The sequence below is a fragment of the Pelodiscus sinensis genome, chromosome 8, assembly GCF_052426305.1.
Source record: "Pelodiscus sinensis isolate ZL-2025 chromosome 8, ASM5242630v1, whole genome shotgun sequence".
NCBI classification, from domain to species: domain Eukaryota; kingdom Metazoa; phylum Chordata; order Testudines; family Trionychidae; genus Pelodiscus; species Pelodiscus sinensis.
In genome coordinates, this window is record NC_143059.1 from 40,413,973 (window position 1) to 40,427,179 (window position 13,207).

The 13,207-nt window shown below is 46.4% G+C and overlaps 1 protein-coding gene across 6 annotated transcripts in view; it reads right to left on the reverse strand.

The window, feature by feature from the left end:
• The window catches only part of PLCE1 (phospholipase C epsilon 1), a 379,433-nt gene that overhangs the window by 51,458 nt on the left and 314,768 nt on the right, over positions 1-13,207 (reverse strand). For all 6 annotated transcript variants that reach the window (XM_089780165.1, XM_089780164.1, XM_089780162.1 and 3 more), the window contains 4 exons: positions 12,074-12,236; positions 5,540-5,662; positions 5,311-5,447; positions 4,623-4,861 (listed from right to left, as the gene is read on the reverse strand). In XM_089780165.1, the coding sequence (XP_089636291.1) occupies positions 4,623-4,861; positions 5,311-5,447; positions 5,540-5,662; positions 12,074-12,236 (662 nt within the window). The remainder of the gene's footprint in view (positions 1-4,622; positions 4,862-5,310; positions 5,448-5,539; positions 5,663-12,073; positions 12,237-13,207) is intronic.

Below are 13,207 nucleotides of genomic sequence, written 5' to 3' on the forward strand. Positions count from 1 at the left end.
AGCTCAGATGGTTCGCGGTCACGTTCTCTTTTCCTGGGAGGTAGACTGCCAATATGTTCACATGAATGCACCATTGTCACAAGGCTATAGCCCCTTTGTACAGATGGTAGGACCTGGCTCCACTCTGCTGATTTATATAAAACATGCAACCTGAGATGTCTGTGAGTATCTTCACTGACTTGCCACAAATCAGGAGAAGAAAATATTCACAGTATTTTCTGACTGCCTGCAGCTCTAAAACAGAGGTGGGAACCTTTTTTTGGGTTGGGGGCTGCTGACCCACAGAAAAAACATTCAGGGGCCGTATACAAGTGAGAAGCAAAACCCCTGCTAAACAAACCCTCATTGATATGCCGCCCCCCATTGAAAAGGCGAAAGACACTCCCCACATTCCCCTCATGCACCCGAGCCTAAGGGGCCCCAGGCTAGTAGATTTTGTATGCTTCATCCCCACAGAGGGATGGGAGAGGGGGAAGGTTTAAAGAACCAACATGGGATCTCCAATACTAGGGAGGAGTCCCAAGCCTCAGGGGCTGGATCCAGGCAAGCCAGGGGTTGCATCTGGCCCCTAGGCCTTAGGTTCCCTATCCCTGCTCTAAAATGTTGATGTGAATGCTGATTCTGAAGGAGACCATCTTCCCTGAATGCTGTTCTCGGTTGTGTGTACACCCCAGCCCTCCAGGGAAGTGTCTGTAGTTATGGATACAGAGGAGGGAGGTTGCTGGAATGAGTTTCCCCTGCAAAGATTGTTGGCTTGCAACCACCAGTGGAGCGATTCTTTCATTCTCTTTGGGTGGGCTGAGAAGCTAGTTCAGGTGGTGCTTGTGTGGTTGAAAGCAAGTGTGGAGCTATGCTTGAAGGCATCACATGTTCAATCTGACATAAGGGACCATGTATGTTGACACCAACATGTGGCCAAGTAATTGCAGGTGTAGTCAGGCTGCATGGGGCTGTCGATGACTGTTTGGGTCAGTATGGCCAATGACTGAAAGTGCTGTATCGGCAGTCTGGCTTGTGCCTGTATGCAGTCCAGCATTGCACCTGTAAATTCCAGCTCCTGGGATGGAATGAGATGTGACTTCTGGGTGTTTATCTGTAAGCTCTTGGGAGCCATTGTCAAGCAATCATCTAGATATGGAAAGATTATTACTCCGGATCTCCTCAAGTGGGCTATGGCCACCGCATGGATTTTTTAAAACACTCTTGGAGCAGAGGATAGTCCGAAGGGAAGGTCCTGGGATTGGTAATTATGGTCTCTTAGGGTAAATCTGAGGAATTTCCTATGTGATGATCAAATTGTGATGTGGAAGTATGCAAGTATACATCTTGTAGGTCAAGGGACGACATCCAGTTTCCTTTCTCGAATGATGGAATTACCCTTCGCCAGCATTACCATGGTAAAGTGTTGTCATCTTAGGTACTTGTTTAGCCTGTATAGGCTCAAAATGGGTTTCCAACCTCCTGATTTTTTTGGAGTGAGAAAGTATTAAGAATAAAAGCCCTTTCCTCTCTGAGCTGATGGTATTACCTCTATTGCCCTCATTAGGAAAAGCTTGTCTATTTCCTGTTGCTGGAGAGTCTCGTGAGAGGGGTCCCTGAAGAGGGACAGGGAAGGGGGTTGACCAATTTGCAGGCTGGGATGCGGCAGTTTGATTATGGGTCTGTCTCCTTTTCTGCTGTCTCTGATGGTGCCTCAGGTCCTATCTCTATTGTGCAGAGTAGAACAAGGACCTAGCTCAAGGCGTGTAGTGGCAGTTTGGTTTCTTCTTGGGCTGAGAGTCATACATATCCAAGGTTTTGAGTGTGGTTTGAGAATCTTTAAGCATATGCAGGGATGCATCCATAGTTGCAGAGAATAACTTCTGACCCTCAAAAGGGAGGTCCTCAAGTGTATTTTGCACCTCTGTCGGGAACCGAGAGAGGTGCAGCCAGGAGGCCCTGCACATGACGACAGATGTCACTAAGGATCTTGATGCTTGGTCAGCAGAGTCCAACAAGGCTTGTAAAGGTTGGCTATGAGGGCTACTTCGTCAAGGTTGGCCCTGAATGATGTCTTGTAATCCTCCAGTAGATGTTCAATAAAAGTTTTCACCCCATCAAAAAGATTATACGTATATTTTGAAAGTAGGGCTAAGTAATTTGCGATCCTGAATTGTAGTGATGCTGATGAATACAGAATGTCCAGCCTCTTCCAGTCCTCATCGTATAGTGTGGACTTGAAGTGGGTTTGCTTGCCTCTGGGCTGCCTTCACCATGAGGGAATTAGGAGCCAAGTGGGTAAAACGGAATTCCGCACCTTTGGCTGCCAGGTAGTATTTTCTGTCATCCCTCTTAGAAGCTGGTGAGATGGAGACTGGGGTCTGCCAAATAATTTTTGTGGGATCCAATATAGCCTCATTGATGGGGAGGGCTATTCTGGAGGAAGTGGAAGCCTGAAGGATATCTGCGAGTTTGTGCTGCTCTTGAGGCACCTCTACTACGGAGATGTCTAGAGAGTCCGCTACCCTTTTGTGCAAGTCCTGAAATGATTTAAAGTTGTCTCCTGTAGTCGGAGGAGGGGGGCATTATGGACTCATCAGGAGAGGATGACGAGATGTGTGATGGAGGAAGAATGTCATTTTCCCGTGTTTCTTCCAGGTCCTCAACATCCTCTTGTGTGGTATCCAATCTGGCAGAGACTGGTGGTTTTGGTATCACTGACCGTGGCCTGCTCTGGGCTGCAGCCTGGGATGTTGCCATCTGGGCTCTAAATGGGCCCCAGGGGTCCTATCCCTGCCATGACTATGGAAATGGTATGGATGGGAACCATGGAAATGGCTGTCACATCTGGGGCTGGCCTTGCTGCTGTTGCTGTTGCAGCTGTGAAGATGGTTTCAGTAAGGAATGGTGAGGGGAGAAGGAACATTTCCTCTTTATCTTCATCCTCACTGGAGAACAGTGAAGCTGAGCTTGAAGATGAAGCTAGTCTACTTCGTCCTTCAAGAGTAGGTTTAGCATTGGTGCTGAAGAGTGGTGTGCCTGGTACCAATGTGACCACCAGCTCCTAGTGTGTATTTAAAAGACGGGGCGGAGGAAATACTCGTACTGATAGTGCAGTCACCTGTGCCCACTGCGGTGCAGAGTTATCTCAAGTCTTAGATGGTGCCAGCACCAGAGAGATGCCGGTGCGCGGCCACAGAGCCATCTTAATTGGGGTTTGAGCAGATGATTCTGAGTGGCTCTTAGCCCTGCAGTGGACCGCAGGTTTAGTGCCACTGTTGTCGACGGTACTGACAATACAGTCTTCTTCAGCTTCAGTGTCGAGGCTGCAGGGCGTGCTTCTTTACTCGGCACTGCCCCTCAGAGTTTGTCCATGCCGGACATGCCAGGTACCTGCACCTTAGGTGCCAATGAAGGCTTCTGCTGAGGGGATATCTTTTTAGTCGGTCTCTCAGCTGTGGAAGAAGAATGCTTTCTCTTGGAAGTGTTCTTAGCTGGAAGATCCTACGATGCCAATGACCCCTAGTCCGAAACCACTGTGAGGAACATACACAATAGAGAGGGTTGGGACACCAGCTCCAACACTGGTCTCATCATCTTCTCCAAGGTCAGGAGCTTCAATTGCAGATCTGTGGCTTTAAGGGACCTGGATGATAACTTTTTTTCAATAATGGCAGTTATGTTGAGAGTATTCCTGGTCCAAGCATCTAATGCATTGGGCATGTCCATCAGATATTGGGATGGACATTCTGCAGGTCAGTCATCTCTTAAATCCAGGAGAGTTTCTCATAACTACTCTAACTAACTATGGGAAGAATAGGAAGGGAAAAGGAGAGAAAAATTGAGAGAAAAAAGAGAAGGTACCCAAATAAACTAAGGGAAAAACAGTAACAACAAACAGCTAACAACTATCTTATCTAAAAAGAATCATGGAGTGCTGCTGGGTTCTGACCAAGCCTGGAGTAGTTGAGAAAGAACTGAGGGACGATTGATGGCACTCACAATGGTGCAAGCGGCACTGCACGTGTACTACAGCACCCAGGCAAACTGCTGCTAAAAAGTTCTGATTATAAGCACAGGGTGCCAAGACACCTATAGTGGAGCACCCACAGGAATACTCCTCAAAGAAGAACTACTTGTATTTACCAGAATTCGACAACACAACAACTTGATTTTTTAACCCTACTGTAAATGAATATTGCACACACTTGCTTGACATCTGAAATGTTCAAAATAAAAGTTTTGTTAAACCTTATAGAGTACAGAATTAATGTTGGATTATATTAGACAAATATAAAAAGGGCTCAAAATTTACATTATGGTAACTAGCCATTAAATTTGTATAACATACAATAGATACAAAACTCAACATGGATCATACTGTCCATATACAATGGAGGTAAGACACACTGTAGAAATGAAACACTGATATCACGCAATAGGATGATTTGGTACACTTGTTTAGAGAACTTTCATGGGGATAAGAATTGGCAGTGGTTATAAAGGAGGAAATCCAATCTCTATATAGGTGACATAGTAGGTACTGTTCTGAAGACAAAGACAGAACGTATGTATGGAAAAAGAAAGAAACAAAGCCATCTATAGAATGAATAGATGTACTGCAAAATGTTTGTATTACAAACCTGGATAATACTGAGGATTTCATCATAGGTGCAGTGTTCACCTTGGCAATTCACTAAGAAGTCATTGAGTTGCTGGATGCCCACTCCAAATATTCCTAGTGATGTGCTTTCCACTCCAGTTCCATTAGTTACAATACTAGCCGCAGCAATGGCATCAGATATCTGTCTCTGGTTTTCTGATAGCTGCTGTCTACTCTTAATGAACAAACCCAGATCTGAAACATTCCTGGTCAATAAATCTAAAAGACAAAATATGAACATAAATATTTGAAGAGTTTCATTTTATCACTCAGAGATATTTAATTAAATTAGGTGAGTACTATTTTATTATTCATACCACATTGAACTATTAAAAAACAATTGTATTCACTGGAAAAATCATTTTTCAATAACTAACTCCTGAAATTCTTAGCAAAGTCATAGTCAGGCAAGGTTCCCACTTACATCAGCGGAATTCCTTCTTTATTAAGAGTTGAATAAGTTCTTCAGGATTTGGCCCAATATTACTGACTTGGCCAAATATGAAGTTTTCATTCTGAGACATTTTGGAGCTGTGACAATCCACTTTGTCAATTGAAACCCTGATTCTGCCTCCCCCACTTCATCAGAATTTTTAAAAAATGTCAATAATTAAAATAGTTCAGCTCTCTAAAGTCTAATTTTCTTGTTGAAATTAAATTTAACAAACCTAAATCAGGTTGGAGTCCACTGGTGTTCTCATCAATTTTCAGATTAGTATAAAGTGGAGTAGAATCAGATCCTGATCGATTGCAGGGTACAGCATAGACATCAAAGAGGTCTTTAAGATCCTTGCGGCTTCGAACACTAGCATACAGGAAGAATGCTCATTTTGTGCTTTATTTCTTAAAATACTTTTGCTAATTTTGATGTGATGTGATTAGACAAATAGATTTTACCTGAAAGATTTGAAGAGCTCTACAAACTCAACAAAACTCATATTACTATCAGAAACCATAAAGCTCTGAAAACCCTTCAATCCTCCTTTGACTCGGCCATGCCAGCTACTGCTGCTCCAAGTACTAAAACAAAATGAGATTGCTGTTATTTTCTTGTATTTAACTTCCACTGATTGTGAAATATTAGGCAGCACTGCACTAATGATCTATTTTAGGCTTTCTTTAATATATTTACTATCAATATTTGAAAGAAAGAAACAAAAACAATACTTCTTAGGATATGCCTATACTACAGAGTTATTTCAAAATAATTCATGTTATTTCAAAACCACAAGGCAAGTGTCCACACAGCAAGCTTGTTATTTCAAAATTATTTCAAAATAATGGGCTTGTTACAGACAAATAATAACCTCTCATTCTACAAGGAAGAACGCCTATTTCAAAATTGCTATTTCAAAATAGGATCAGTGTGTACATTCAGCTGTGCTTATTTCAAAATAATTGGCCTCCAGGGCTTCTCACACTGGCACTCTGTCCACACTCCTCAAAACTCTATAGTTTCCCTTTTCCCGCACGGTTTAAAGCTGCAGGCAGAAGGGAAAGGGCTTGTGAAACCAAACCGGTCCTGCTAGACTTGTGCCACACAGCAGCACCCTGCACTGCCTGCACGGCTGCCATGGCAGACCTAAGCACTCCTTCCGAGCCCCCATCACTGCACACACACCAGCAGCCACCTCTAAAGCCCCTGGCCACAGATGGAAGAGAGCCCCATCCTGTACTGGTCTGGAGATCCTGGATCTCATAGAGATATGGGCAAGGAGTCTAACCTCCAGGATCTCCACACCAGGTGCAGGAATGCAGATGTCTATGGCTGGGTGGCCACCAGCTTGGCCCAAAAGAACCACACACATATGCTGGACCAGGTGCACATGAAAATCAGAGAATTGAGCCAGGCCTACACCAAGGCCAGGGAATGAAGTTCCTGCTCTGGAGCAATACCCAAGACCTGCTGGTTCTACTCCCACCTGGATGCTATCCTTGGAGGGAGGCCAGTCACCTCTCCGCCATCATGGACTCTGGCCTGGCCATGCCTATCCTCAACCTCCAGGAGGGTGGGGCTGTGGACCAGGACAATGAGAACAAGGAGGAGCAGTCCAGCCTGGATACCATGCCTGAAAGCTAGGAGGTGGTCATAAGCCTGGAGCCGGATCCTCCCACTTTCCCAGGATGTCTCTCAGGCCTCAAAGAAACCTGGGGAAGACACTTCAGGTGAGTTCCATTACTTTCCCTACACATGCATGGGGGAGGCATCAGGCTACGAGGGGCTGCACACTCCGTGCTCAGCTTTTTTGGCCTGGAGCTAGCACAACAGCCTGTGCATGTGGGTATAGATGGAGCGCCCGTCTGGAGCATCCAGCCCCCTAAACCTGTCACACAGGAACTTGTTGCTCCTTCTAACAAGATTCCTGAACAGGCCTCCTTTACTCCCAACTCCATGGTGGAACACCTTTCCACGACAAGCCACCATTAAGGAGGATGGGGTCCTGGAAACACATAGCAGTGCCCACAAGCACTGTGGTAATGCCCACACTCTCGAGTAGCATCCACTCCTGGTCAAGCACAGCGAGGCGGAGGACAGTGCCTCCTACATGAGAACCTGCCAGGGAGAGGAAGAGGAGGGGACCCCAGTAGCACTCTGGAAAGCAGCATCTGCCACTCACGCACACTTCCCCCAACACCCTCCCCACTCTCTTCTAGTGGGCAGGGACAGAAGTTCTCTCTCTGTGGGACACTGCCACTGCCGGACCCAGTCTGTGCAGGACATGAAAGGAGGCTGAGCCACCCCATTCCCCAATCCTGCCTGCAAGCTCCTCACTTGGTCGGCACCTTCCCATGCCTGCTGGTCTCCTGGGACATCTGTACCCCTGTAGGACAGGTCCCACTGTCTAGGCAGCAAATGGCCTTTCTCAAAGCACATCACCATTGTCTGAACTAAGACCTTTGATGCTGGCTCAGAGATTAGGGCTAGGCTTCGTGCACACTGTCTCCTGGGATGACTGCTCTTCTCACTTTTCTTCACAGCTGGCCAAGCTACAAGCGGGGAATATGCAATATCTCCCATGCCATCCTCCCAACCCCATGAGACCTGCAGGCACTAGTGACCATGCAACGACCTGGTGCTAGAACATCTTGGGTATGTCTACACTACCACCCTAGTTCGAACTAGGGTGGTTAATGTAGGCAACCGGAGTTGCAAATGAAGCCCGGGATTTGAATTTCCCAGGCTTCATTTGCATGTTGCCAGGCGCCACCATTTTTAAATGTCCGCTAGTTCGGACTCCGTGCCCGCGGCTACACGTGGCATGAACTAGGTAGTTCGGATGAGGCTTCCTATTCCGAACTACCGGTACACCTCGGGAAATTCAAATCCCGGGCTTCATTTGCAACTCCGGTTGCCTACATTAACTACCCTAGTTCGAACTAGGGTGGTAGTGTACACATACCCCTTGAGTGCCTCTATTCCTTGAACAGGAACTTTGAGGAGGACCGCCAGGAACGTCGGGCTGACTGGGAGCTGAGGCAGATGATCTGGGAGCAGCTGTGCTGCCAGCATGAGGCTATGTGCTTCTCAATCACCACCACCATGGCAAGCCTGATTGTGGCTATCAATCGGTCCACCAGACACATCCCCTCACCTGCCATTCCCTAACCCCCAGCACCAGCACCTGCTCTCCTCCAAGTCCCTCCGGCACTCGCACCTGCCCCTCCAGTTCTCCTCCTAGCCCCACTCTCCTGAGGCCGCCAAGGGATGCACACGAGGCAGTGGGAACTCTCAGGCAGCCGAGTCGTCCCAACATACCTGAGGCAGTCACCAGTCACAGCCCCATCCCTGAGCCCCTTTTCCTCTCTCCTAGGTTCTTTCACCAGTCCCTCCCCATTTATATATTCCCCAAATAAAAATGACTGAGTTTATTGTTTCAAAACAAAAAGCCTGGTTTATTGTATCTGCGGGTGATGGGGGGAAGGTGGGAAGAGACGGCAGGGGAAGGAAGAGGTGTGCGAGGAAAGGCACATCCAGGCAATGCAGAGTCCCCTTGTGGGGCGATCTGGGAGAGTCTCATGGCTGGCCTTGGCTGAAACACTCCCTCAGAGCCTCCTGGATATGCACAGGCCCTTTATGGGCTTGCCAGATGGAAGAGGTGCCCGACTGCTCAAAAGCCCTGGTCAGCCGCTCAGCCCCTGTGCCCCCACCCTGACAGGAAAGGTTCTCCTTTATTTTTGCAAAGGTTGTGGAGCACACAGCAGGCCACCTCCACGTGGGAGATGTTCTGGTCGCCGAGGTCCAGGCAGGTGAGGAGGCTCCGGAACCTCTCCTTCAAGTGGCTGAAGACACCCGCCACAACGATGCGGCACCTGCTGAGCCTGGTGTTGAAGGGCTTCTTCATGGGTTCCAGGTGTCCTGTGTAGGACTTCATAAGCCAGTGGAGCAAGGAGTAGGCTGGATTGCCCACGATGCACATGGGCATGTTCATGTCCCCGACCCTGATAGTGTGGTAGTGGAAAAATGTGTCGGCATACATCCTCTGGAAGAAGTTGGAGTTCCTGAACACGTGGGTATTGTGCACCTTCCCCAACCACCAACGTACACATCTGTGAACTGGCCTTAAAGGTCCATGAGGGCCTGCAACACCATGGAAAAGTACTTCTCCCTATTGATGAAGTCTGAAGCATGGTGGTCAAGCGCCAGGATGGGGATGTGGGTGCCACCAATGGCTCCCGTGCAGTTAGGGAAGCCCATGGTGGCAAAGCCAGTGATGATGGGCTCCATGTCATCCAGGGTGATGACCCTGAGCAGCAGGATGGCGTTGATCACCTTGAATTACAGGGTTGCCAGAGCCCTTGGGAATTCCCTGAGTCCAAGCCCCTTCCCACACCAGGAGCAATCCCAAGTATCCCATCCCCAGCAGGGTTTTGTGAAGCCAGGAGTGAAAAATCTCTAGGGATGAAGATTCCACCCCCTTCACTAGGGAACCCCATTGTAGTGCTTGACCACCCTCATAAAACAAAAGTAAAAAAGAGTCAAACCTGCATAAGCCTGGCCCCAAAGGTTGATTTCCCCATGCCAAACTGGTACCCCACAGAGCGGTAGCTGTCTGGCATGATGAGCTTCCAAAGTGCAATGGCAACACTCTTCTGGAAGGGAATGGAGGGTCTCATCTGGGTGTCCCATCGCTGGAGAGCAAGGGAGAGCCATCTGCAGATCTCCAGGAAGGTGTTCTTCCACATCCAGAAGTTCTGGAGCCATTGCTGTTTATCCCATTGCTCCATGACAGTCAGAAATGGTCTCCCAGCACCAGAAGCAGCAGTGCATGGTGTGCAGGGGAGGATGGATGGGTATGTGGTGCATGAGGAGAATGTAGCCTGGGTGAGGAGGTCCCCTATTCCAGGCTGCTTATCGTCCTCCTGCAGCACCATGTGGGAAGCCTGCATAACTGTACCAGGAGTTACAGCAGGAGGTCTAAGAGCCTGACATTGCTTTGCAGCCGGTCCGGCTCCATGGTGGATGTTCTGTGGTGTCTGCAAGAGCAACCAGAGCACATGGTGTGAGTTTGCTGTCTCTCAAAAATGGAGAAGAGTCTGAGGTGCGGCTGTAGAGGGGAGCCCCTTGAAGCACGAGCCTCAGATAGCCTCAGGAAGCAGCTATAGGAAGTGACTGCTGTTCTGATGCCCTGCCCGGAGTGCTTCCCGGGGGGGTTTAATGTGATTCAGGCTCCGATCAGTGTGGATGTGCTATTTTGTTATAATTCTGTGCAATTTCGATAGAGATCTGTAATGTGGATGTGCTATTTTGAGTTATTTCAGAGTTGCTGTTTTGAAATAGCTTATTTCGAAATAAGCGCATAGTGTAGACATAGCCTTAGTGTTTGTACTTGGGGTCTGTATTTCATATTGGCCACTCATTCCCTTAAAGACCACTGCAAACTTTGCCAAGGCATATAAAAAGGAAATTCTTTTGAAAACGTATCGATGCATGGAACAATCTAATTTAGATAGGTACACATTAGTTTTCATTTTTTTCCACAAAGTAATCCTACTATTGCTCTAGCATGACGTCTAAAGGTAATATAACCTGTTGATTATGAGGATCACGGGAAGTTTGCGCTTAGTATTTTACTAGCAAGATAATTAAAATGGGAAGCATGCTTGAAAAATACATAATTCCTTAAGGTATAATATTAGCTTAATAAAGAAATTATCATCTCTGGATTATATGCAGGAAATAAATAATAAATAAATGTATCACACATCTGGATATCTCCAGCAACTGGGCAAATCAGTGAGGAAAAGAAATGCCCAGTATGGACTCCCCAGCCTGTTGATTCCATTCAAAGTAAAAAAAGACAGCTCTGCACTACAGCTATCTGCAATGACCTTTTCATGCTATTGTCTTTCCTTCCTTATCATCCCAATCCGCACTATTTATTATAGTATTTGTTTAATTTAGACTGGAAGATCACCCATAATAGGAATTTGTCATCTTGTATGTCTGTAAAGTGCTGTATACACCTATAATATAATAAAATAAATAATAAAAATGAATTAACACAATGCCACATCACTTAAAAGCCTGACCTTCTGCAATGAATATAGGACTGAAAAGTAATACAAGTAAAAAGTGGAGGGAAGCAAATGGGAAAGAGAAAGCTTCCAAAAATATCCCCATTATTCCCTCCAAAATGGGGCAACTTCCACCAGAAATCCCAGTGCAGGTTTATGCTCCTTAAGGTTGAACTAAAACACATATGCACTTCAGTTTACACAGTTGAAATATTTCAGTTGATCACAGTTACTTACACACATTGAGCACCTGTGACCAAAAGTCTGTTCATATGATCTCTGAAATATCCAAAAGCTGGAAAGGTAAGCTCCATATGCATGTGTATCTAGGACAGCACTTCAGTTATCTATATATTTTAGAGATGTTTGTCTGTCTGTTCATCTGTGAGTCTCTTTGTTCAAGAATGCCTCTTAAAAGGTAAGAACTAGGACCCCGAAATTTAGTGTACAACTTCCTCTTATCATAACTTAAAGCAAAGTCTGGGTTTGGTTGTGTCAAGAAATCAGGAAGTGCTGGGAATGGGACTGTTTTCCATAACATGGAAAGTGGGGGACACAGAGAGGAAGGATGTGATAATGACAGTGGCCACTGGGCACAGTGAATGCAGGGGAGAGACCACTGGGGGCAGCCACACCACCAAGAAAGTGGCCAGCAGAACTGGGACTCCACCAGCTGGGGGGGGGGGAGAGAAAGCCCTGCCAGATGGGACCACCTGCCCTGAGCCCCTCTTCACCCCCCAATTCTCACTCTCACACTCCCTTTCGCCCCCACCTTCCTACCCTGCTCCCCTCTCCCACAACCCAAATGCCACACCCTAACTCCTGCACTCCCAGGCAACATCAGGTAAGTCTTCTAGTAAAGTATAATGTTAACAACTAGATTTTTAACAAGTAAAGTACTGATTTTGTCCTTACCTAGATTGGTTCTTGCTTGAAGGTGACATTACAGGAGAGGAAACTGGTCTGATTGGTGCAGAAGCCCCGGCTGCTAAGGTAGGGGATCCAGATGTAGTCAGAGAATGAGCTCTTCTAGATGGTAGAGTGTTAGAGAGAGAGGGGCTAATCACTATATTCTGATCTATGAAAGAAAACAACATTTTTTCATCACTAGTATAATTTCTACACAACACCCACATAGTATCACTAAATTAAACTGAGTAACCCCACACCAAAAGTTTCTAAATTTATTTTGTACCACTCAAAACATATACTTAACAATATTTTTTGAATTTTAGGACTTGTTAGGCCTAAAAAGTAAAAAAAAAAAAATGATTATTGAAAATTCATTGAAAAAGCAATCATAGAAAAAAGCTCCCTACCTTTTGTAACTGTTGTTCTTTGAATTATGTTTCCATTCTAGAAATGTGTGCATATATGTGTGAACAATAAAGATAGTTCCTTTAACAGTGTCCATAGGGTGGAGCATGTGCCAGCCCCACAACCTCTCCATTCTTTCTTGTCAGCAATTCCAACAGAGGGAGGGGAGAGCAGGTAATAGAATGGACAAGAGCAACCCATCTCAAAGAACAACAGCTATGAAAAGCATGTAACCATTTTTAATTCAAGTGCTTGCTCATGACAATTCTATTCTACACGATGCACAAGCTCAGGGATGGACAATAATTTTTGATGGGGTCCACTCTAAGAATTTGGAAAGTGGTCAAGGGCTGCACCCTTCCATATTAATGGAAGAAGTGTGGGGTCTGGAATGGAGGTTGGATGCAAGGGAGCTTGCAGTAAGGGATTGGGGTGCAGGAGAAGGATTGGGGTGCAGGAAAAGGTGTGGGGTATTGAGTGAAGGAAACAGTTGTGACATGGATTAGGGGACTAAGGTGCAGGGGTTTGTGTTGTTACCTTGAGCAAGAGGGGGTTGTGACTTAGGGCAGGGGCCTGGGATGTAGGAGCTGGGAGGAGATATGGGTACAGGAGGGAGCAGAGGGTTTAGTTGTGACCTGGAGCAGGGGATTGGGGTGCCGGATTTTGGATGGAACATGGGGGCAGGAGGAAGGCAGAGGGTTTGGGTTATGAAGGGTAGGGGGGCAAAGGGTT